This window comes from Lissotriton helveticus, chromosome 12 (assembly GCF_964261635.1).
Source record: "Lissotriton helveticus chromosome 12, aLisHel1.1, whole genome shotgun sequence".
Lineage (NCBI taxonomy): Eukaryota > Metazoa > Chordata > Amphibia > Caudata > Salamandridae > Lissotriton > Lissotriton helveticus.
In genome coordinates, this window is record NC_136073.1 from 897094294 (window position 1) to 897120921 (window position 26628).

General features: G+C 48.9%; 1 protein-coding gene across 1 annotated transcript in view; it reads left to right on the forward strand.

The window, feature by feature from the left end:
• ZMYND15 (zinc finger MYND-type containing 15) overlaps positions 1 to 26628 on the forward strand; it is a 108480-nt gene that overhangs the window by 50987 nt on the left and 30865 nt on the right. Inside the window, exon 11 of the mRNA XM_078669537.1 lies at positions 24536 to 24665. Coding sequence (XP_078525663.1) covers positions 24536 to 24665 — 130 coding nt within the window. The remainder of the gene's footprint in view (positions 1 to 24535; positions 24666 to 26628) is intronic.

A 26628-nucleotide genomic window follows, 5' to 3' on the forward strand; every position in this document is an offset into this window, starting at 1 on the left:
ACTTTTACAACGAAGTACCTTTACGACGCAACCATTACAACGCAACTTTTACAGTGACTTGCGCTGGGGGGCGCTCTAGGATAGGGAATAGTGTTAATTTACTATCCAACACCTTCACTACTATCCACGGGGACTGGAGTTGGAATAGTAAACGAAACTATTCACTATCCAGCGGCCCCCAACGCAAGTCGTTTTTGCGACTTGCGTTGTAAAACTTGCGTCGTAAAGGCATGCGTTGTAAAAGCATGCGTTGTAACGACGTACATCCATTAGGAATGGGTGTGTAAAGGGTGTCCATTCCGAATAGTGCGTCGCACTGGTTTGTATGAATGTTTTGTGCCCGGTAATGCAGTCGCAAAGCATTTGCAGATTACCACCAATTTCAAATTGGTGGTAAGCCATTTGCAACTGCAAGGGGTCCCCAAGTGCCCCCTCCCCTATGGATTGGGTACGCCAACAATTTTTCTAAGCAGGCAGTGGTTCCCTCTAAAAAAAATTAAAAGAAAGCTTTTCATTTTATTTTTGAAATGTATCCAGTTTTCTTTTGAGGAAATTGGGCTGCATTTAAAAAAAAAACTGCTTTATTTAAAAAGCAGTCACAGACATGGTACTCTTCTGACCACAGCAGGCCACCATGAGTGCCGGCCATTCCCGATGGGTCGCATCGTAATCTGCCTCTGAATATTAATGGGGCAGGTCGCTTTTGACCTATTTGGGAATCGCTAAACAGTGTCTGAGACACTGTTGTCCATCAAGTTTTGTGACTCACAATTTGTGACTCGTAAAACCTGGCGGTCGTACATGTGGCCCCAAGGGGGCAGAGAGAGGTGCTGATGCTTGGTATCACTAAGGTTACTCATGACCTGCAGCTCTCTCAAAGCGCTCCCTGCTCTCATATATTCTGCAGGAGGACCAGGGGTGTGGCTTGGGCAGAAAAGTTGGGGGTGTGAGCGTCAGATTTTCCATCAATCTGGGTGGCCTATGATGTTAAAAACATTACACGACAATCAGGGTGCATGAGAGGGGCCGGAGGGGCGGTGGAAAGAGAAAGGAATGCGGATTGGTAGAAGTACTGAGAGAAAACACAATATTTTGTAAAATAACCAACATTTTTGAAGAGTTCAAACCAGAGAGTGCTTTTTTGTATGTGTGTCTGTAAACATTCCTGGTGAAATCCGACAGCCACCTCACAAAATCCAACTGGAAGCACCTGTACCCAACTATTTACCCCACAATACATTTATTATGGGGTGTAACACCCCCAAACATCCTCTCTGAAGCTATGCCCCTGAGGAGCACTGTCCTTCCAATATGCCGTGTTGGAGGGACGGCTCTGCCCTCTGCGGAAACAGGGTTGAGTGCGTGGGTGAGAGTTATCCTGAGAGGACATGACCAGGGGTTGCTGTGTTTGTAAAGCGCACGTGCACCCAGAAGGGTATCTTGGCGCTGCATGGCAGATGTTTATTGTTACCCAACTCAATGGTACTCAGAAAGGAGTGACAGAAGGTGGCGGGTGAGAGAAGAGAGTGGCCGTGAGAGAGGGATTATCTTGTTCAGTTAATGAGGGGAAAAGAAACACAAGTGCGTGTCCTAAGTAGGAGGGAAACACATCCCCACACGTGGAAGCTCACCAGGCTCTCGGATCACTTTTTCACGGGTAGGGTGGAGGGTGGACCTCCAGCTCTCATTGCTGCTGGATTGGAAGACCCCTGAAGGCGCAAACAGAGATGAGAAACACTACTTGCTTGAGACAAGGACCCCGCTGCCACCAGTCAGATCACGCAGGGGCCGAGTGCTGAGCACCAGCAGTTTTTTAAAGGGGGCCTCGAAACGGGTCTCTATCGGGCTCAGATGGTCCGTTTGTTCTCGGACTGCAGTGACAGCAGGCACATCCATCAGGCCCGGACTGACTGTTGCGGGCACCGGGCAATCCCCCGGTGCGCCGCAAGGGTGGGGGCCGGTTTTGGGCCCCTGGGGACCGTTTTTGTTACAGGGCCGTTTATGCAGCATAGCTGCAAAATCGGTCCTGTAATAAAATCGGCTGAAAACCGGCCCCGGAAGAGAGCTCGATCGCACCCCCAACCTCCCCCAGGTGGGAAGCAAAGCACTTTGCCGGGCCGGTTTTGGTTCCCAGTCTGGCCCTGACATCCATGTGCGCGTGCTCACACTGCTCCCTTCTCACTAGTAAAGAAGTTACAGCATGACGTCACGCCAGGGGAGCCTTGTAGGGGACGAGAAATCCTTTAAAGAGAGTCATTTTCTCTCAGGATTTCTCTTCTCTTTTTGAAACTCAGGAGCAGCAACATTGTCGTGGTGTCACCAGGGCTTCATGTGGAAGCTTTTTCAATATCATATACAAGCCATACTTGCTGCTTATTTATCTTATGCAACTGACAACCATTGATCTCACAAAAAAGAGAGTTTCCCAGGGACCAGAAAGGACTGGGTCAAAAGTTATATCAAAAAAGGTTCCTTTCTGGGTACTTATTTTACCAGGTGACCATGAGGCCTATCCGTAACAATTGGCTGTATGTAACATTTACGTTTGGCAAATTCAAGAAGTCAAAATTTAAGTCTCCACACTAGGATATTTGTACTTTTTACTCAAAGTTTATTTTATAGAAATTCATATTTAGGCATTCATTTTAAATACACTGTATGATTTAACACCGTGGTCCTCTGGTACACATATATATCTAATAGCTAACAAATCCGTATTACGGTTATCTAACACAGAGTCACCACTTTATAGTATGCATTCAAGAAAAATTAAAATACAATAATACCACAAATTAATAAAAAAACATTTTATCACAGTTTTAAAAGGGTCCAAAGAGTCGACGCGTTTCGGTGCGTTTATTATACTGAATGCACCTTCATCAGGACAGAATGAATTAAAAACAGGTATTCATCTTCTTTCTGAAAAAATGAATAGAATGCATGTTAATGGTGCGAAATTTCTAATTTGAGTTTTTTATCCTAGTGTATGGGCTTAATATTTTGAATTTGCGGCACACTTTCCTTACTTTAAGTTTAAGAAAAAAGCTCGTCCTACAAATGAATTTCTGGGACGTATTGTTCTCTGGTTATTCTGGTAGCACGTGTTTATTAATTCACGGCCGTCAGTGATCTGTAAACATAATTTTCCTTATTAGTGATGTCTATACATTGTTTGTATTTTCAATTTACAACTCGATTATGATTTAATAGGCTGCACTTACTTATATTAATATTCAGAAACATGTAATCACAACACCGGGATAAATGATGTCTTCTCCAGGAGGCGTATTTTTCTTCGAGTATATACTCCCCTCTTGTGCGGTCTCCCGACAAAGCTCTTAAATAAGGGAAATATAACACGTCTTTTAAGGCTTTTGACATGTTTTAGAGGAACTGAATAACCAACATGCTGGTTTTCTACCTACCAACTCTGTGAATCCTGTCAGTTTCAAAGGCTTTTAGCTCATTCAGTTGATCTTGACGGTTCTAAGAATTGCTGTCGTTGCCCTCTCTTGCCAGCCGTGCTCCTTTTATTTAATTCAGAGCTGTTGGTTGGATATAACAGGAGTATAGATATTAATATAATGTAGACAGTTTGTACGCTGTCTTTACAACACATGTATTCTTATTATTCCCTGATAGTCTAATGTGGCCGTACTTTGCATTTATACCGACCCTTTTAGCATGACACTACGTAAGCAACAAACTATTTTCATAAGTCCCCATTTAAATTGAGACTATCCTGGTGTCCAGTTTTGGTTATGCGGGCACTCTTTAAGTATGAATATCAATATTTTCATAAGTCCCCGTTTAGATTTGGGAATATCCTCGTGCCTCGTTTTAGTTATGCGAGCACTCTTTAAGTATGCACCGTTAGAGTTTCCCCCGCCATCCCGCTAAACCTGCGGGCTCTCTCTTCTCTATACTAAGCGTACTTGCATTGTTCTCATGCTCCTTTAACTCCGGGTAGCGAATTACCGAGAGCGTTCTTACCTCAAGTTTGGCTCGTGCTTCCTTCGTGTGGCTGGCGTCCGCTTCACTGGAGATGACAACCACACGAAGGCTGCCGGGTACTATTTATACCGAAGGTAATTGAATTATTGTAACCTCGGCTGCATATCCTTAAGCGTTAAATATCCTTAATTTAGTTCGTTTCGACCATGATTGTAGTTTTTTTAGTCCAGCTTGCTTCATATGACCCGGGCACTTTCTAACGACACACCGGAAGTATTAAATGTTTGCTACGCACGGCGGCCATATTTGTAGTTTATCGACCGTGCACTCCCAACTACAGGACCAAAATTGCTAGACACACGGCAAATCTAATAGCTGGTGTCTAGCAATTTTGGTCCTGTAGTTGGGAGTGCACGGTCGATAAACTACAAATATGGCCGCCGTGCGTAGCAAACATTTAATACTTCCGGTGTGTCGTTAGAAAGTGCCCGGGTCATATGAAGCAAGCTGGACTAAAAAAACTACAATCATGGTCGAAACGAACTAAATTAAGGATATTTAACGCTTAAGGATATGCAGCCGAGGTTACAATAATTCAATTACCTTCGGTATAAATAGTACCCGGCAGCCTTCGTGTGGTTGTCATCTCCAGTGAAGCGGACGCCAGCCACACGAAGGAAGCACGAGCCAAACTTGAGGTAAGAACGCTCTCGGTAATTCGCTACCCGGAGTTAAAGGAGCATGAGAACAATGCAAGTACGCTTAGTATAGAGAAGAGAGAGCCCGCAGGTTTAGCGGGATGGCGGGGGAAACTCTAACGGTGCATACTTAAAGAGTGCTCGCATAACTAAAACGAGGCACGAGGATATTCCCAAATCTAAACGGGGACTTATGAAAATATTGATATTCATACTTAAAGAGTGCCCGCATAACCAAAACTGGACACCAGGATAGTCTCAATTTAAATGGGGACTTATGAAAATAGTTTGTTGCTTACGTAGTGTCATGCTAAAAGGGTCGGTATAAATGCAAAGTACGGCCACATTAGACTATCAGGGAATAATAAGAATACATGTGTTGTAAAGACAGCGTACAAACTGTCTACATTATATTAATATCTATACTCCTGTTATATCCAACCAACAGCTCTGAATTAAATAAAAGGAGCACGGCTGGCAAGAGAGGGCAACGACAGCAATTCTTAGAACCGTCAAGATCAACTGAATGAGCTAAAAGCCTTTGAAACTGACAGGATTCACAGAGTTGGTAGGTAGAAAACCAGCATGTTGGTTATTCAGTTCCTCTAAAACATGTCAAAAGCCTTAAAAGACGTGTTATATTTCCCTTATTTAAGAGCTTTGTCGGGAGACCGCACAAGAGGGGAGTATATACTCGAAGAAAAATACGCCTCCTGGAGAAGACATCATTTATCCCGGTGTTGTGATTACATGTTTCTGAATATTAATATAAGTAAGTGCAGCCTATTAAATCATAATCGAGTTGTAAATTGAAAATACAAACAATGTATAGACATCACTAATAAGGAAAATTATGTTTACAGATCACTGACGGCCGTGAATTAATAAACACGTGCTACCAGAATAACCAGAGAACAATACGTCCCAGAAATTCATTTGTAGGACGAGCTTTTTTCTTAAACTTAAAGTAAGGAAAGTGTGCCGCAAATTCAAAATATTAAGCCCATACACTAGGATAAAAAACTCAAATTAGAAATTTCGCACCATTAACATGCATTCTATTCATTTTTTCAGAAAGAAGATGAATACCTGTTTTTAATTCATTCTGTCCTGATGAAGGTGCATTCAGTATAATAAACGCACCGAAACGCGTCGACTCTTTGGACCCTTTTAAAACTGTGATAAAATGTTTTTTTATTAATTTGTGGTATTATTGTATTTTAATTTTTCTTGAATGCATACTATAAAGTGGTGACTCTGTGTTAGATAACCGTAATACGGATTTGTTAGCTATTAGATATATATGTGTACCAGAGGACCACGGTGTTAAATCATACAGTGTATTTAAAATGAATGCCTAAATATGAATTTCTATAAAATAAACTTTGAGTAAAAAGTACAAATATCCTAGTGTGGAGACTTAAATTTTGACTTCTTGAATTTGCCAAACGTAAATGTTACATACAGCCAATTGTTACGGATAGGCCTCATGGTCACCTGGTAAAATAAGTACCCAGAAAGGAACCTTTTTTGATATAACTGACAACCATTGACAAAGCCAATAGTTCTGACTTCTACTAGGTATGATGTTACTTGTTGTATCCTACATCTCGATGCAATGACAGAAACAGCAAAATACAAGTCGGGCGGCACACTATGCTAAGCACAGATTTTTAGCTTACGTGTTTTTAAGCCACACCCTTAATTACATTGACCACCCCCCAGTTTTTTCATCCTATTTAAACATTTTTTTATTTTTTTTTATTTCAAAGTATTTTATTGAAGATTTGTATATATATACAGTACAGTAGTAGTGCGCGAGGGTGAATACAGACGCCTTGGGGGTTACATAAGGCATAGTGGCTCGTATGGCTTGAAGTAAGTCACAAACGCTCGAATTGCTGGTTGGCGTAAATTGTTCCAGGTAACACTGTTGTACCCTCACTAAGAAGAAAGAGAGGAGTGAGGAAAGGAGGAGTAGAGGAAGGTAGGTGTGGGGGGGGAGACAGAGCATTATGATGTTTGATGTTTCTCCGCGGTGAGCATCCAGTGCCCATTATTGGCTTCGGTGGGCAGAGTACGACGGCTTCTATGGGGGTTTGTTTGAACCCAAGTGTCTATCCAGCGAGGCCCACATTTCGCCCCTTGCTGTGTGGTTGGGTGCATGCAGTGCCGTTATGTTGTCCGCCCCTCTGAGGAAGGTGATCCAGTTGACCCAGCCTTTGAAGGTCGCCTTCCCTGTGTCTTTCCAGTTCGCTAGTATTGTTTTGACTGCTGTAGTGAGGAGAAGGTCTATCCGGTCCCTGTCCCCCTTGGAGTCTAGATCTGGGGCCATGAATGCAGTGGCTAATACTACAAAGCCTGGTTGTATTTCCCGTCTCGCTATCCTTGTGATGAAGTCCCTAACCTTGTTCCAGAAACTCGTAACTTTGGTGCAGTAAAAAATCAGGTGAGCGAGGTCGCCTCTCTCCTTTTGGCAGTTCCAGCAGATGTCGTTTTCTCTGACTCCGACCTCCGCTACGCGGGCCGGTGTCCAGTAGGCCCTGTGTAGCAGCCAGTATTTAGTTTGTGCCACCTGGGGGAAGACTTTGTTTTGGGAGGCCGAGATCCACAGGCGACATTTTTCCCTCTCGCTCGGTTGTCTCTCGAGCAGCGTTTCCCAGAACACTACCGCCTTAGTGTTGAGGTTCGATGTCATAGGGCTTAGGAGTTTGTATATGTGGGAAGTCTCGTGGCCTATCTTATTCAGGTTGTGCATATATTGAATGATGGAGGGGACCTTCTTGTCTAAGTTTGCTTTTGTGATGGCCGCTTTAATTTTGAGAAATTCATAGAACTCTACCGTTGGTAGACTATGGGCTTGTTTTAGGGCTTCGAACGTTAGTGGTGTCCTGTTCTTTTCGAGTTGTGTGGGGGTGGAGATTCCTTTCCCGTACCAGGTGTTGTTGTCTAGAATCTTCGCTTTGTATTGCACCTTAGAGTTAAACCAGATGGATTCCCAACTAGTATTCCTGATTGTCTGTTCCATCTTTCTGTCTACTTTTAGGAGGGCGGCCTTTGTGTTCCTGAGGACTGTGTTCCTGATCTCTGGGTGTTTGTTAGCTGTGAGCATGGCTATGGGGTCTAGTCCACCTAGGGTCGCCCTCTCCAGTGCTAGCCAAACTGGTGTGTACTCCTGGTTAGGGACGGGGAAACATTCTTTAAAACGCAACTTTTACCACGCAGTGCCTTTACGACGCAACTTTTACAACGCAAACCATTACAACGCATTGCGCTGGGGTGCGCTCTAGGATAGGGAATAGATTTAATTTACTATTTAACACCTTCCCTACTATCCACGGGGACTGGAGTTGGAATAGTAAATTTAACTATTCACTATCCAGCGCCCCAAAGCACTATGCGTTGTAAAGGTATTCGTTGTAAATTCCGCGTTGTAAAGGCATGCGTGGTAAAAGCATGCGTTGTAATGTCATACATCCTTAGGGACGAGCCAGTGGGCTCCCTGTTTGGCTAAGCATGCTGTTTGGAATATTTTGAAGTTTGTAACGTTTAGCCCTCCTAAGCTTTTGTTCAGCCTTAGCTTCTGCAAACATTTAAAGCCATGGGATCACTCATCCCTGGAGCAGGTGTGTAGCATTCTTCATTCTTCAGCACTAGAAACACAGGTTTCATGAGTCGTGTTACTGTCGGCGCCCACTGGAGGGCAGTGTTGGCTCACAGAACTCACTGTAGGAACCTAGCAGGTTTTCAGAGGATGTGGGGGGGAGGAGGGGGGCACAGGAGCTTCTCACACCTTGACTGTTGCCACTACTACAGTCCACGTCCGCCTGGCACGTTAACACTGCTTCCATGACACTTTCCAAGAACGTAAAGAAGCTTTCCTGAGTTCACTGGTAATCTTTCCCAATGCAGCATCTAATGAATGGGATGGAGAAATCCACTCCAGCAGGGCTTCAAGTGGGAAGAAAAAAGGGGGAGGGGCGTCCCCCGAAGGGGGCGTGGTCTCTGCAAACAAGGGCGTGAGCTAACCCCAAATTCAATCCCTGTGATTGCCATAGTGCCATCGAACCAGTGGCTTGGTTCCTCCCTGAGTCTTTGCTGCATCCAGATATAACTGACACACCTAAAACCAGCCAGGACTACTGGCTTTGTCAATGGTTGTTGAATGTTTAAGCTACATGTGCAAGGACAATGTTTTTCTTGTAAATAATTAGTATTGAAAATGTTTCAATTCTGAAATTGCTGATCTGCCAACTTTAACAACAATATCATGTGAGGTGGGAGAGGGCCTCGGAGGGGGCGGGGCTAGTGCTGAGAAGCACATAAGAGGCACTTTTGCCCCCACCCTTCCCACAAGCTCCCCCCCCACCAAAAAAAAGAAAACCTTGCTGAGGCTGGTGCTGATGTCCTGGTATTTTTTAGTGTTTTTTTTTTGCAGTTTTATATAGCGTGAATTCAACTTGAAGGTGTCAGAGCGCTTTACATGAGCACCAGTTACTTTACACGAGGACGCATTTGTTTTTTTGTTTTTTTTGGGAGGCTCGGGGAAATTGAGGGGCACATTAGCAAGGAGTAGCGATATTTATCGCTAAATGCGCTTAACACACTTTTTTTATCGCTGCCTATCGCCGGATATTATCGCAGAGATAACGTGCTATTATCAACGTTTATCTCCAATGCGATAAATTATCCAGCGATAGCGGCTCAATGCGAGAATATCGCTGAATTAACCTCTTCCATGCTCATGTTTTGTTTGGGAGGCATGTGGAAATTCAGTGATTTGTCCAGAATCACAGGATATTGAGCTGACGCTGAGACTCAAACCTGGTTTCCCAGCTCCAAGGTCGGCAGCTCTGGCCATTAGGCCACATCCACACCCCTTAATGGACGTTGGTAGTTCAAGGCTGCGGGAAACGAGCTGGAAACCAATATTTACAGTGTTTTCTCCGATCGTCTTTCCTGCCACCGAGTGATATCGGCTCCTCACCGGGAGACTGTGTGATGGAAGCCGATACTGTGCGTCACAGGGCGACACCACGTGAGTTGGCAGGTCTGAAATTGTGAGTCTGTGCATTAAACATTCCTGAGGCCTGTGGAAGGGGCGGCGGCCTTCAGAGAGTCTCAGTCACTCCTCTTAGGTTCACTCGTGTGACGTGTGCTCTTTTTCTCTCCACATCTCGCCCATCTGCCCACCTTGCACCTCGTCTCCTTCTGCCCTCGTTTCTCTCTCACCAGGATGCACTTCCTCGCGTCTGCTTCACTTCACCCCCCAAACACTCAACGCACCCACGCACCTGTAAGCGCAGCATTTTCTTTTACTTTTGCCTCGTCAATATTTTGACAACTGTGTACCTCCCTCGCACACGTTTGCATAAAATCACAATTGCAACTGTACTACGTGACCATTGCTCTGTGCACTCTGCAGAGAGGCCAAGCATTGGATGATCATGTAATCTAAACACCTTTCTGACCCACTGACTGGCAGAGTGAACCTACTTCTGAACATTCTATGCTGATTTTTCTATGTTTTTAGGGCTGTGACGACACTCTAGAATATACAAAAAATGAATAAAAAAACCTAGACACAGCATGCCCAGTGACTTTCCGAGCTAATGGTTTGGAATGAAAAACAGTAGTGCTTTGACACCTGGTAAACCACCCCCGCCCCCGTCCCCGCCTTTACCTTGGGCTGTGGAATGAGATCTCACCCCCCTGGGCTAAAGCAGGCAAGTTAGGAACATGCTTTGAAAGTAATTAATCATCAGCCCCACTGACTATGCTACACATCTGCATTCCATCGTCTTCAGGAAGAGGTTCTGCTGTTCCTCGAATGCCCTCTGATGATCTGTGTGATCCTCACCATATTCCTGCCCTGCCTCGACTACTGCAGCCGCTCACGCGCAGGCCCCCCAACCACAGCTTCCTCTAGACCCCAAAGTTCAAAACTGTTGTTGCGGATGTATGACGTTACAACGTATACATTTACATCCCGGTACATTACATCGAGGTTTTTACAACACAAGTCGTTATAACCACTTGCGTTGGAGGGCGCTGGACTTAGGAGTAGTATAATTTACTATTCCAACTCCAGTCTACGTACAGTAGGGAAGGCGTTGGATAGTAATTTATACTATTCCTTGTCCTAGAGCGCCGTCCAGCGCAAGTTGTTGTAACGACTTGCGTTGTAAAAACCGCAATGTAATAGCATCGCGATGTAATCCCCGCGTTGTAAACGATATTTCCCATCCTGCCAGCATGGCCATACACATCCCACCGCCCTGAGACCTCTGCACTGCCTCCCAGTGAAAGAACAGGAACCTTTAAAACTCTGCCTAGAACACACGGCGCTCATTGGCTGCTCCCCTACATACGTCACAACACTGTGTGCCCCTGGCACTGCCTGACCAGCAGCATGTGGTCTGCTGAATGACGCGTCCCGACTCCCTGCCTGACCACGTACAAGAAACATGGCGGCCAAACCTTCCATGTGTGGTGGAATTCAAATGATACAAGACCCCTCCACTCTAGTGTCTCAACCTGGCCCGCCCCCTTCACCCTTCCCCTTCAGGCCTCTGTGCTTTTAAGGATTTTTTCCGAGTGTGGGACATTGCAGGCGCCTTCAACACGCCCCATTATTACCTGACGGGTCACCTGGTCCCCATCACCAAGTTCTGCAAAGAGCTATCTTGCTGTCTGCTAATCCATGTATGTCTCACAACCAAAGCACTTTGCGGGCAACTTTGGGTGCTCAGAATACCCCCCAAATAAATACATAAATAAATAAATATGTATACATTCAGAAAAATTTGACTTGGATAGACGACTTTTTGAATGAATTTAAAAATGGCACATTACCTCGGCATCCCTCGCTGGCATCCATTTAGTACAATATGAGGCAGTCTTGGCTCCAAGGACACCACTCCCTACTCTTTGAGTATTTATTTTTTATTTTTATTTATTTTTATTTAAGAAGTTTTATATAGCGCTAGCCTGACCGGAAGGTATCTGGGCGCTTCACAACAAGAACAGAGCAGAACAAAAGAAAGTAAACATAATACAGTCAGCAAGACATTCAGGGTACGAGTCGTAAGAGAGGATGCTGACGAGTTCCGAATACAAAGTCTTGACGAACCGCATCGGAGAGAGGAGCAGTGGCGCTTTACACACTCCGAGCTGCTCCTATCTGCTCGATAGGGAGCGGTCGAGGAAAAGGATTTTGAGCTGGCTTTTGAATTTAGGGAAGGAAGGAATAGTTCTGGTGTAGGGGTGAGTAAAGTCCCCTGCCTCCCATGAGCCTCCTGTCCGCAGACCAGGCCCAACTTAAGCATAAACTCCGTTCAGTGCAATATGAGATTTAGCAAGAAAAAAAAAGCCAGAAAACTGAAGATGATGTTTACGTCCAACACTGAACGTTAACTTGACAGAAAAACAACAACAGAAAGCCAAGCGGTGAGCTCTAGTACATCATAGAAGCCAACACTCTAGAGCCAAACACACCCTCTGATGAAGTATTGTGGTCAATTCAGGAATGATTAGGAAAAGTCAGAGGGGCAGACCAGCTGGCCGCCCCACAGATGTCCCTTACAGGGGTCCTTGCAACTCGGCTACAGATGTTGACATGCCTGGGGTTGACCCTCCCTGAACACCCTCTGTGATCCCCTGAGATCAAGATTCTTACCCAAGGGCCTAAAGAAGCAGTGGACGGAGAAGGACTTGGGGTGAGGCAGTTATCAGGTAAGTAATTGACGCATTTCTCCTATTTAAACATCTGGGGCAGATTTACAAGCCCCTCCCGCCACTTTTGCGTCACTTTTCCGATGTTAAAAGTGACGCAAGGGACTTGTGAATCTGCCCCCTGGTTTACAGGTTGTAATAATGTGTCACATTCAAGCAGGAATATTCTACTCCTTATGACTATCAATGGAAATGCTTTGATGTGAAACTTTAAGTGCAATGAATGAATGTTTGAATGAAGTGCATTGAACAATACTTACCTGGATGGCTTAGCAGGCTTTGACACTGCAGGCCCAGGTGAGCTCTGATGCTGCATCACACAGCCTACTAGCAACACTAGGGTATTTAGCTAGGCTTCTCAGGTTCAGATGCCTCGGTGTGGGGTTTTATAGTGCACAGATCACTGTACAGTGAACAGCATTTTAGAAGTCTCTTAACGTGGCGCGCAAAGAAACCTCTTGCTGTGCAGCTTGCTAAGCACAGAGGAACACTACAACAACAAACCCATTCCACAGGGAGCAGTTTTACTGTCGCCACCAGTATGTGTGAGGCACAGACAGCCATTACTCCTCAAGCCCTGGAATGTTTAGCAGCACACAAGCAAGCTGGCACTGCTAGCGTGTGAGCGCATTTTCTGTAACAGAGCGTCCCCATCTGTAGGAACTGGGGTCACCAGTTCCCCGGGGGTAGCTTGGCACGAGCAGGTAGGCACCTGAAAGCTCAGGTGTTAAGTGACTACACAGCACAGGCGTCCACTGAGACAATAAATGCACGCAAAGACTGAGACCACGCCGGTAAGTTTTGATTCAAATCAATAAATTTTATCTAAGACCAAAATCAGGGCAATCAAAAATCACAGCAGAATTGACTTATTTCCTTCCCTTAGAAGCACATGTTTTATATTACCCGGCCATAAATACTTAAATAAATAAATATTAAGTATTAAATAACAGTAGGCCTGGCAACAGCCCTGCTCCCTGCAAGAAATTTCCTTAGAAAGACATTTAAATAACATTCCATGAATTAGGAATAGTCGGATCTCTACATACCAGGCCTCATCTTGTTAGACAAGAGGAAACATTTCACCAAGTAATTATAAACATTGCATCAGGGATGAATAACCTTCCGATGAGTAGAAGTGAACCATTGCCTTAGGTAAAATGAATCAGGAATGAACATTTCATCAGGCCAGAAATAATCATAACCCTCTGGGCCAGCACAAGGCAAGCGTGAACAATCCGTTCCCCAACAGGGGCTATTTCCAACCAACGCAGGCCTCAAGGGAGTCCTGCAGGGCTCTGGCCCGGGTCCAGTACATTAACAGGCCAATTAGGGCCAAAGGGGCCCAGCAACAGTCTTCCCCAGGGGAGGGGCGTACTCGGGCCTCCTCCGGCCTTCCGCCCTCCTCCCCGGGGGTTACCTTGGTCTTCGGGCCTCTCTGGGCCCCTTGCGACGGTGTCTCGTAGTGGGGAGGGCCCTCGGTCTTCCCCGAGCCCTCCGGTGAGGTGGTGACCTGTTCCCGGGTCCGTGATGACACGGGCGGACTGGGAACCAATCAGGTGAGAGCCCCGAAAGGAGGCTCTGCCACAGCGGCCAATCAGCAGGCAGTACTGGAGGGCGCGGCAGCTTCAGCCTATCGCTGCGCGGTGCCTGATAGGGGCATCGTCTGAGCCCCCCGTCACGTGGGGCTGGTTGTCGGCCTCGTCAGGCCTAGTGCGGCCCGCTCTGGAGTAGCGGCGGCCTGACTGGAATTCACGGTGGCCGGCTTGCAGTTTGCGGCAGCCTTCCCCAAGGCTCCTGGGTCCGCCGCGGGGACTCTTCACGCTCGGGCCAGGCACGGCCCACAACAGCACGGCGGCGGCCCCCTCCTGGTGTCGGGGGCCGCCGGAGCAGATGCCAGTCGGGAGGGGGGTTTCACAGTGCCCACAGTGCTCGATCTTTACAGCGCCTCGCGGGAAAGAGGAGCGCTAGAAACTTCCTCACGGGTTCGTCCCTACCAGCGCTCCATAGGACCCAGCAGGTGAGCGCTTGAGGCCAATTTACAGCGTCTCGGGGGACACAGCGCTCCAATGGACAATAGCGCTTCAGCAGGCAATAGCGCTTCAGCAGGCAGCAGGCTGCAGGGGTCCAGTGCTTCTCGAAGGCACAGAGGGGAGCGCTGGAGGGGGGCACAATTCGGTTGCGCAGGACAAGCAGTCCAGCTGGCTAGGCAGTTCAGGATGCTAGCGCTAGAGAATGAGAGCGCGTAGCAGACAGTCCAGGCAAGACAGCAGAGAAGATGGGCAGGACAGCGCTGGGGCCACAGGGCAGACAGAGGGGCAGAATCGGCACACCACAGTACCTGGCTGATCCCCAGTAGTCCTGGTTAACGCAGGGGAGTTCCTTCTTGGCGCTTGTTGGTTCTGGCGCCCTTTGGTTGAAGTTACTTGAAGAGAGGGGGGGTTTGAGTTGAAGGCTTGGCAAGTTTCTTCAGCAGATCTCTTCAGGTGGTCCCTGGGTTCCCCTCCCGCCAGATCAGTGGGCTAGTTCAGTGTTCCTCACACAGCTTGGTGGGCAGCGCCTAAACCCTGTCACCCCCAGTGGTATAGGTTCCTGACTAGGCCCTACCGCCTAAGTCTCCTGCGTAGGGTGCCCCAGGTCTGTGATGCCCCATTTGCCTAGAAAGTTTCCCTCCATTTTCTTTTATAGTGGCAGTTGGCAGTTGGCAGTGGGCAGTTGATGACCACTCCCCTATTCTGGAAGGCTCCAGGAGCTCCCTCACTCTAGCTATGGGCAGGCAGGCAGGCATTGCTACAATGTTTAGGGGTTCCAGCCAGCTCCTGGCTACTAGAGGGAGTCTAACAAGACCACGCTGCGGTAGCAGGGGTCAGTGGCAGCCATGTTGGGGGAAGAGAGCACCGCACCTTATCATTGATTAGCAATGGGAAGGTGCCCAGAGACCTAAGGCCAACCAAAAAGAAGGTGGGAAAAATGAGGCAAAGGAGAAAAAAGTAGGGAAAGACCACCCTAAGGCTGACAGGTCTAACACCATCATTATCCAGTATTGGGTTATATTTCATAGATTCACATGCCTGAATCACTCCTCGTCGCCGAGAGGGGAGTCCCACGGTAAAATACAAAAGCAGTGCCATAAATAATAAATAAGCCCAAAGAGGCCAAAGGCTATATCTTAGTAGCCTATCTACGTCCTTATAGGAAAAGGACCAAAAGTCAGCTCCAACCAATCAGCTATCAGCACCCTCTAGAACACTCCCAACAGAAGCAGTTCCCCACAGATTTTCACCGCACGTCGTGTGGAAGGAAGTCTTCCTGTGTGCTACTCTTCAGCTCTTCAAACTAGTATGTCTGACAAGAAAGGTCCTGTAGGAAGAAGAGGGTCCATGTTGATGATCTTCATAAAGATTGTCTTTATTGCCTCTACCCCAAACATGAGGCCAAAGATTGTAAAATCTGCCGTACCTTTCCCAACAAGACTCTAAGGGACAGAGAGGCAAGATTACTTTTATGGTTCAAGTCTAAAGAAAGTCCTCCTTCTTCGGCTGAGGAAGAGGACCGAGCTTCCACATCTAGCAAGAGGGCTAGATCTCAAGAAGGCTCCTCAGGTGAGGGAAGGAAACACCTTAAAACTTCCCAGGATAAACCTGTTCATAAAGAGAGGAGTTCTAAATATTCCTCTGAGCCAGCGTCGTCTCCGCCTTCTACTCCACTCACAGAGCATCCAAGATCATCTTCTACAGACTCTGTAAGAAGAAAACACCTCAAGAAATCTGTGTCGACGACGACTGTTACCTCATCTCGACGATATGTGTTACGTCGTTGACTCCATCGTCGACGGCGACTGTTACGACGGCAGCTATTTCTCCTGCTATCTCGTCAACGAGAATCACTATTACAACGAGACCGTCGCCGAAGGCCGTCGACGAAGAAACCGTCGACGAGGCTACCATCGGCAAAGATTCCAGCGACGCCGTCGACGAGGACACCGTCGATGGCGACACCGTCGATGACTACACCGTTGACGACGAGCCCGCAGATGACATCTATGAACGCGCCTGTTATCCTGCCACCGTCAACGACAGTATCGTATCGGGCGGCTATCAGTTGATTCAACAATATCATCAATACCAGCCTCAATATCGCCAGTCTTACAACCAATCGTCTTACCATCAGTCATTGACGGCTGGTTTCTAGAGCCAGGGTGGCCGTAAGTGAACACAGCAACAAGGCTGTGACTCTGCCAGGAAGCAATGAGCTTCTAGGGGTGCCAGTCAATGTTACCTCCCTACCTGTGGGCGTAAAAGTTTCTGCTTATGCACAGCGGTGGCACTAGATCACTTCAGACCGCTGGCTACTGGACCTAGTCACCAAGAGTCACATTCTGGAATTTGTCCAGAAACCACCTACCACTCCGCCCAGGGGTCCCCCTGCCCATCGTCTTCACTTATTGCGCAAAGAAGTCTTGATCATGCTCCTAAAGGAAACAATAGAAGAAGTACCATCAACGCAGACAGGAACAAGTTTCTAATCTCGTTTCTTCCTAATCAAAAAGTAGTCAGGAGAATGGTGACCAATTCTGGAACTCCGCAAGCTCAACAAGTTTCTCAAGAAACAAACATTCCGATGGTAACACTTTCCGATATTCTGTGATGCTTAAACGAAGGGGATTTCATGACTTCTCTGGACATGGAAGACGCATACTTTCATATCCCTATCCATCCAAAACATCAAAAGTATCTACGATTCACAGTGGCTGGCATCCACTATCAATTCAAGGTGCTTCTGTTTGGCCTAAAATCAGCACCACGGATTTTCATCAAGTGCTTAGCACCAGTATCAGCGAATTTACGATCCCCGGGGATCCAAGTTTTCCCATACCTCGACGATTAACTGCTCAAAGCTCCGTCGGAGCAGGAAGCCAATGTTGCCACAACAATTTGTCTCCATCTGTTCAATACGCTGGGGCTCACTTTGAACAAGGGCAAATCGAACTTGCTACCAACTCAGAACGTTTTATTCCTAGGAGCATCTCCGGACACCGTCCAGTGCAAAGTATTCTTATCTCAAGACCCTCAAGTGCGCCTTCAAAAATTAGCGACAACCATTTAAAAAGAAGGTCATTTTCGGTTTGAACATTCAACTCACTCCTGGGGATGTGCTCTTCAGCAATAAACTTGATCCCTTTAGCACGGCTCAAGTTGAGACCTCTTCAAGAAGAGTTACAGAAACAATGGCAACAAGCATTGGGCTCTTTCGAAGATGTTATCCAAATAACTACAAGTATCAAGTATGGTGGATGCACTCCGTTGGTGGTCCCAAACAGCAAATCTCGTCCAAGGTCTCACATTTCTGCAAAACATCCCAGACTTCGTATTGACAACAGACGCCTCCATGGAAGGATGGGAAGGTCATTTGCAGGATTTGAAAATCCAGGGAAAGTGGTCTCAGATACAGAAGCAGCAACACATCAACAGTTTGGAGCTTTGGGACATATTTTTGGGAAGCACAGGAATTGCGGTAATGGATAACATACGACTGAATATCCCTGAAGGCCGAACATGTCAAGGGTCTGCACAATACCCTAGCAGATTCACTAAGGAGGTCTCAATCCGGCTGCCACGAGTGGGAGTTAGAGCAAGCTCAAGTGAACTAGATCTTTCAGACATGGGGCAAACCAGCTCTGGATCTGTTTGCATCGCAGGAGAACAAGAAATGCCAATATTATGCCAGCAGGTTCCCTCAGCGGGGGTTAAGGGGGAATGCCCTTTCAATGAGATGGTTCGGGATCTATGCCTACGCTTTGTCCCCCATTCCATTAATCCCCAGGGTGCTCAAGAAGTTGAAACTGGAGGGCTGCCGCCTCATTCTGATTGCACCCCGTTGGCCCAGACAGTATTGGTTCCAGTCAATCAATCAATCAATCAATCATGCCATTTGTATAGCGCACTACTCACCCGGGAGGGTCTCAAGGCGCTTGGGGGGAGGGGTATGCTACTGCTCGAACAGCCAGGTCTTGAGTTGTTTCCTGAAGGCGAGATGGTCCTGGGTCAGCCGAAGGTGGATGGGGAGGGAGTTCCAAGTCTTGGCAGCCAGGTAAGAGAAGGATCTTCCTCCGGCGGTGGCTCTTCGGATGCGTGGTACGGCTGCGAGGGCGAGGCTGGTGGACCGTAGCTGGTGGGTGGGCGTGTAGAAGGTCAGGCGGTCGTTGAGGTAGTTGGGGCCCAGGTCGTGGAGAGACTTGTGTGCGTGGGTGAGGAGCCGGAACGTGATCCTCTTGTCGACGGGGAGCCAGTGCAGGTTCCTCAGGTGGCTGGAGATGTGGCTGCGTCGGGGGACATCCAGGATGAGTCGGGCGGAGGAGTTCTGGATGCGCTGGAGTCTTTTCTGTAGCTTGGCTGTGGTTCCGGCGTAGAGGGCGTTTCCGTAGTCCAGTCGGCTGGTGACGAGTGCCTGGGTGACAGTCTTCCTGGTCTCGGTCGGGATCCAGCGGAAGATCTTGCGAAGCATACGCAGGGTGTTGAAGCACGACGAGGAGACGGCGTTGACTTGTCTGGTCATCGAGAGGGAGGGGTCCAGGATGAAGCCCAGGTTGCGTGTGTGGTTGGTTGGCTTGGGTGCGGTGCCCAGGGCTGGGGGCCACCAGGAGTCATCCCAGGCGGAGGGCGAAGATCCCAGGATGAGGACTTCCGTCTTGTCCGAGTTCAGTTTCAGGCGGCTGTCCTTCATCCACTCGGCGACGTCTTTCATCCCTTCGTGTAGGCAGGTTCTGGCGGTGTCGGGGTCTCTGGTGAGGGAGAGGATCAGCTAAGTGTCGTCGGCGTAAGAGATGATGTTGAGGTTGTGCTGGCGTGCGATGGCTGCGAGAGGTTTCATGTAGATGTTGAAGAGGGTGGGGCTGAGTGAAGATCCTTGCTGGACGCAGCAGATGACTTCGGTGGCCTCGGAGCGAAACGGGGGGAGGCGGACTCTTTGTGTTCTTCCGGCGAGGAACGAGATGATCCACTCCAGTGCCTTAACTTGGATACCGATGTTGCTGAGGCGCTGGACTAGGGTGCGGTGGCAGACCGTGTCGAACGCAGCGGAGAGGTCCAGGAGGATGAGGGCCACTGTTTCCCCCTTGTCGAGCAGGGTCCGGATGTCGTCGGTGGCTGCGATGAGGGCGGTCTCGGTGCTGTGGTTGGCTCTGAAGCCGGACTGCGAGGGGTCGAGGGATCCGTTCGTCTCGAGGAAGGCGGTCAGCTGTCTGTTGACGATCTTCTCGATGACTTTAGCAGGAAAAGGGAGGAGCGAGATGGGGCGGAAGTTTTTGAGATTGGTGGGGTCCGCTGTATGTTTCTTCAGGAGGGCGCTGATCTCGGCGTGCTTCCAGCTCTCCGGGAAGGTGGCGGTGTTGAAGGAGGCGTTGATGATGTTCCGGAGTTGGGGTGCGATGGTGGAGTCGGCCTTGTTGAAGACGTGGTGTGGGCAGGGGTCGGTCGGTGATCCGGAGTGGATGGTGTTCATCGTGCGGGCTGTGTCTTCGGTGGTCACCGTGGTCCAGGTGCGAAGGGTGGCGGTGGGGGGCGTTGGTTCGACGGTTGGGTGCGTGGGTGGGGCGCCGAAGCTGTTGTGGATGTCGGCGATCTTGCGGTGGAAGAACGAGGCGAGGGAGTCGCAGAGGTCTTGTGACGGAGTGATGTCGTTGGTGCCGGTGCTGGGGTTGAAGAACTCCTTGACGATAGTGAAGAGCTCTTTGCTGTCGTGGGCGTTGTTGTCCAGTCGTTCCTTCAGGGATTTCTTCTTGGTGGTGCGGATGAGCTGGTGGTGCTTGCGGGTAGCGTGTTTGAGGGCGGTCATGTTGTCGGTGGTCCGGTCGGGGAGCCAGGCTTTCTCGAGGGTGCGGCAGGTCTTCTTGGAGTCCTTGAGGTCGTCGGTGAACCAGGATGCCTTCTTGCTTCTGGGTCTGCTGGGAGGGTTCTTTAGTGGCGCGAGGTCGTCGGCGCAGGCGGTCAGCCACTGTGTGAAGTTGCGGGCTGCTTCGTTGGGGTCCGTTGTGTTGGCGGGTGGGCTCTGGCTGAGGGCGGTGGTGAGCTGGTCTGCGGTGATCTTGCTCCAATTCCTGTGAGGTACCTGTTGCGGGTGGTGGTGGATCGTGGATCTTTTGAAGCTGAAGTGGACGCAGCTGTGGTCGGTCCAGTGGAGTCCGGTGGCGTGGCTGAAGGTGATGTACTTGCTGGAAGAGAAGACGGTATCAAGCGTGTGGCCGGCGTAGTGGGTGGGGGTGTTGACCAGTTGCTTGAGTCCGAGGTTGGCGAGGTTTTCCAGCAGGGCGGTGGTGTTGCGGTCCTTGTTGTTCTCCAGGTGGAAGTTGAGGTCCCCGAGGAGGATGTAGTCAGTGGAGGGGAGGGCGTGCGGGCTGATGAAGTCTGTGATGTCTTCGCTGAATTGTGTGCGTGGTCCCGGGGGTCTGTAGACGAGGGTGCCTCTGAGGGTCGTCTTAGGGTCGGTGTGAATCTGGAAGTGGAGATGTTCAGCTGCGGCGAAGGAGTCGTTGGCGTCGGTCGTGATGCGGATGGTGTTCCTGTGGACGATGGCGATGCCACCTCCGGTCTGGTTGATGCGGTCCCTCCTGATGATCTTGTACCCGTCCAGGATGGCGATGGCGATGTCGGGTGCAGAGGAGGCGTTCATCCAGGTTTCCGTGAGGAAGGCGACGCCCGGTGATGTATCGTCGAGGAGGTTCCAGAGTTCCACGGCGTGTCTGTGGACGGAGCGGGTGTTGATCAGGATGCACTTGAGGTGGTTGCTGCTGGTGTTTGTCTTGGCGGGTGCGGGGCAGGTTCGTAGGCAGGTGAACTTGCAGGTGCAGCAGGTGAAGGGTCCGTGGGTGCGTCTCGGGGTGGCTCGGCAGCAGGCGTGGGTCCGGCCGGCATTGAGTGCGTTGAGAGTGGCGGCGTCGTAGGTCAGTCGGGTCGTCTTGCCTCGGCGGGGAGGGCCAGGGGTCCTGGCGCTGGGCGCGGGCCAGGCGCGGACGGGCGCAGACGGGCTTACCTTTGGCGCACCTTCGGCGCTCAATCTGCACTCCCGCTGCGCGTGTCCGCTGTGCGGTCGCTCTGGGGGCGTCATAAGTAAGGAGCCGGGAGGGAGGAGCAGCTGGGTGGCGGGAGCGGGGCGGCGAACGGAATCACAGGGGGGCGGGGCCGCGGGGAGGCAGCGGCGGGAAATTCCAAGAAGCAGCGGGCAGCGGGAAATTCCCAGGAGCAGCGGGAAATTCCCAGGTGCAGCGGGCAGCGAGCAAAGGAATCTGCAGGCAGGAGGCGGCAAAGGCAGGCAGGAGCGGCAGCAGTGAGTGGGGCGACCAAGCCCTGTGGAGGGCTGAGCGGTCACCAGGAGCTTCTTCTGTTGTCTCAGGACAGATCCATTCGCCTTCATCCAACAACGAAACAGGGGTCAGGTAGTCCATCCAGATCCGCAATCCCTGCACTTGCACGCATGGCCCATGAATTCTTAGAGTTCAAAGAGCTTAATATTTCACAAGACTGTCCGGACATACTGTTTAAGTCCCATGCTGTAAGCACTGTCAAGAAGTATTGTTTAAGATAGGAAAGATTTTGTTGTTGGTGTGAAACTAATAAAGTTCATGCAGTTCACCCCCCCTGCTGAACAGATTTTACCCTATTTACTCTCACTGGCCAAATCTGGACTCACTTTTTTGTCAGTCAAAGTTCACCTGGCTGCTCTTTCCAGATACAGGAAATCTCCACAGCTTCCCTCTTTATGTTCTTCTTCTTTTGTAAAACAATTCATGAAAGGACTTTTTCGCACTTTCCCTCCGGTGCGTTCACCTCCTCCGGAGTGGGAACTCAATGTTGTTTTAGCTCAACTGATGAGAAGACAATTTGAACCGGTCCATAAAGCAGAACTTAACCCCTCCCATGCTTGTGACGGAACCGTTCCGTCACGCCCCTCGGGTGGGCTGTGCTAGTGACGGAACAGTTCCGTCACGGCCCGCTCACCGCACCTGCGCGGCACTGATTTCGCGCCTGCGCGGCGCGTTCTATTGAGCGGGTGGGGCCGTGACGGAACCGTTCCGTCACAAGAACAGCTCACCCGAGGGGCGTGATGGAGCGGTTCTGTCTCCAGCGCGGGAGCGCCACGCGGCCCCCCCGCCCCTTAGCACTGCGGCGGAATAGCCGCCGCAGTGAAAGGGTTAAATACCTCACATGGAAAGTAGCCCTATTGCTGGCCCTTACTTCTGCAAAGAGGGTTAGTGAGATTCAGGCTTTTACGATCAAAGAACCCTTCTTACGCTTTACACAGGATTACGTAATCCTTCGGACAAATCCTAAATTCATTCCAAAGGTACCCACGCAATTTCACTTGAATGAGCCAGTAATGCTACAAACCTTCTTCCTGAATCCATCCAGTCCAGCTGAAAGGACCTTACATTCATTGGATGTAAAAAGGTGTTTGACGTTTTATCTTTTAAAAGACAAAGGATATTAGAGAGACGGATCTACTATTAGTGTCCTACGGTCAAGCGACACACGGAGCAGATGTATCAAAAGCCACAATAGCCAGATGGGTCGCATCTGCCATTCAATTCTGCCACGAAAAAGCCAATAAAACCTCTCAAGGTGAAGGCGAAAGCACACTCCACCAGGACTGTTGCTGCGTCTACAGCTTTGTTTTCTGGGCTTACACTGGACAAGATCTGCCGTGCTGCGACATGGAAGAATGTCCACACGTTCACAAGACACTACTGCCTCCAATCTGCACAAAAGGAGGATGCAGCGCTTGGACAGGCTGTGTTGCGTCATCTCTTTCACTAAGGTCAGATTCTTCACATTTCTTTAATATTTATCTATTTTAGCTTTCTTTACTCTTCAATTGCTTTCAGTATTCATGCGCCTATGTTTTCTCAATTTCTGATATTCACTGTATGATTATTGCTTTTATGCATTGTCATTGCAAGGTTTCAAGGTTGTGGATGTATATTGGGAGATTTAAATTACATGTCCCCCACCTTCCGCAAACAACAGTACAATTGGGGTACTGCTTGCTACTCTGATTCAAGCATGTGAATCTATGAAAGATACCCCAATACTGGATGAGAAAACAAGTTACTTACCTGTAACTACAGTTATTAGTATCAGTATCTTTCATAGATTCACATGCACCCACCCACCTCCCCGTGGAACCAGTTCTCAGTGATTTTGGGGATATTTACTTCCCACTTGTGCTTGGAAAATCTGAGGCGAACTGCTTCTGTTGGGGGTGTTCTAGAGGGTGCTGATAGCTGATTGGTTGGAGCTGCATTTTGGTCCTTTTCCTATACGGACGTAGATAGGCTACAAAGATATAGCCTTTGGCCTCTTTGGGCCTATTTATTATTTATGGCATTGCTTTTGTATTTTACATGGGGCTCCCATCCCGACGACGGCGAATGATTCAGGCATGTGAATCTATGAAAGATACCAATACTGGATAACTGTAGTTACAGGTAAGTAACTTGTTTTCTTACAGCTCACTTCCTAAAATATGAGAACAAGGTATGGTGTACCGCGACCCTTTCTAAGCTCATCTATACATATTGCGCCTGTATCCTGTTCCCACAGGCTAGGCTACATTTGACTCAGCAGGCTTGGATAACTTCTAAGCAGGTCTTTGCGGGGGAACAGACAACATGACATGTCAGGGGACGTTTTAAAGGGGTCGTGAAAAGAGACAGACGTGAAGTATGGCGCAGCGGGCATGGTCTCCCTGTAACCGGATGTCCGGACTGCGCGGCTGATGCTATCTGTTCAGCCGGGTCCGGTGGCTTAGCGTCCTAATGCATCCACTGTAGGGGTCTGTGTTTGAACTCATGGCCACAGGTTCGAATCCTAGCAGGTCCACTCAGCCTTTCCTCCTTCTGAGGTCGATAAAATGAGTACCATTGAGTTGGGTAACAATAAACATATGTTATTCAGCGCCAAGATACCCCTAGCAGTGAACGGGCGCTTTACAAGTGCATGTTATGCGTTGGCTGCTCAGAGAGCGATCACACATCATCCCTACTGTAATGCCCGAGTGGTTGAATGAATGAGGTGCCCCCGCCATGTCCTGGGGCAGATGATCGAGGCCCTTTTGGAGTCAGCCTTAATGCCGCCATGTTTTCCTTTGATTCCCAGGGGTCAGGGGTGGTGAGAGCCACGCCCAGTTTCGCCGTGAAGGAGAAGGGTGACAAGAAGAGGGTGCAGGTGAAGCTTTACTCGAGGCCCTACCACAGCTTGCAGGGTCCGAAGCCCGACATTGTGATTGGTGAGTATTGGGGGAGGGGACAGTGAGGGTGCCATGGGGGCCCGGGGGCTTGATACCCCTTTTGCCATACTACCAGTCGCACTTAGGGCTGTGGCTGCAGGAGCTGGCCAGAGTCAAAGCAAAGTCTGGAGCCCTACACGTGTGGCACAGTTTATTTATTTATTTATGCATTTTTCTATAGCGCTGACATTACCCAAAGGTGCTAGAGCACTTTACAGGAAACAAGGTTCATTACATAAGGTACATAGGGGTGGGCGGAATTTGCTTAATCGCATTACGCAAATCTCCACGAAACAGTGAAAATCTCCGCAAACACACAAAAATTCCGCGAACACACTGAATTGCTTGTTCGCGATGCTTTTTTCTCGTTCGCAATCGCTCTTTGCGTGCTCGGGGGGAAATATCTCGCGAACACGCATTTTGAGAACGCGAACAAGCAAAAGATGTCACGAAGTCGCAGAACTCAGAATTTTGGGCGATTTCGCGTTCTCCGCGAAAGGGAAGCAAAATTACCCAAATTCCACGAGCAGAACAGAATTTACCGCCCAGGCCTAATGACACAGGCCATAAAATTACATTATCCGTGGTAGTATGTGCCTTACTGAAGAAACAGGCTGCTGGCTAAGCTGAGGTATTCAATTACATGTCATAAAACAGGGCAGAGAATCAGATTATCCAGAGCAGTTTGTACATCAAAGAAGTAACAGGGCGTCCACTGATGCCAACTTTAAGATGAGGAAGTAGTGCAGTCGGGTTCAGGGTAATACTGTTTGTTGAGATTATACCCTCAGTGTTAAAAGGAGGAGACATTAGATAAAATGTCTTTGAATGAGTAGGGCTTCCAGCTCCGGTTTAAAGATGGCGTGACAGTGGTGGCGCGTAGGGTCGGCGGTAAGGAGATCCATATTCTGGCCGCGCTTCCTTTTTTTTTTTTTTTTTTTAACTCTTTATTCGTGACTGCAGCAGATATCATATTATACAAACATATGTATTGTTCTTTCCAGTCTTTTCCGTTTTTCTCCCCTTATATTCCAGCATCCCCGCCTTATTTCCATTGTTACACAACTATATTGCAAGGGTTCTGCAGTCGGGTTAACATATCTTATGAAGACATTCTTAGTGTAAATTTCCTATGTATTCTCGCTTATTGCGTCAGCGTTTACTTATCATTAGCACTATATATAAACGTCATAACCTGTCCCCATCCCGCCCAACTCCCACCCCATCCCGTACGCCTCCTAGGTTCTCCGTCTAATGGGCACCAGAGCCATTGGTGTGTCATCCCAGGAATCAATCACACCTAGAGTAGTGTGCACTCTGTCTTCTGGCTAACCAATGTGTACCTTGGACCATTCCTTCACTCTCAATCCCCCGGTTCACACCACCTGCCTAGCATTCGCAGTCATGGGGCTTCCCCCTGTGAGGGCGCTAGGTCTAGTTCCTCCATCTCCAACAACATTCGCTCCCAATCCTGTGCAATTGGATATTTGCGTAGCCCTTTCTCCTCCTCTCTTCGCAGGACCGTACCCTCCGCTCTGCCCCACTTTAATAAATCAGATCTCCACGTCGCTACCGCTGGGGGACTGGCAGACTTCCACCTCATAGTTAAAACTCTAACCGCCAGTAACAGTGCCAGGTCCAAAAGCTTCAGCTGGGCTCTATACTGTTTGGGATGTTTCCTGTGCCCTATCAGGCACAGCAGCGCTTCCCTCGGTACCTGCACGGCTGTGACAGTGTGAAGTACATGACAGACCGTCTCCCAATAGCTGCGTAGGTGTGGGCATGACCACATCATGTGGAGCAGGCCAGCCTCATCCGCCTGACACCGGGGACAACAGTGGGAAGAAGCGGGGAACATCTTGTGTATCCTTTTGGGGGTGAGATATGCTCTGTGTAGCACCATAGCCTGTATAAATTTGAATTTGACGTTCCTGGACACTCTCCCAGGATGTCCAAGTATGAT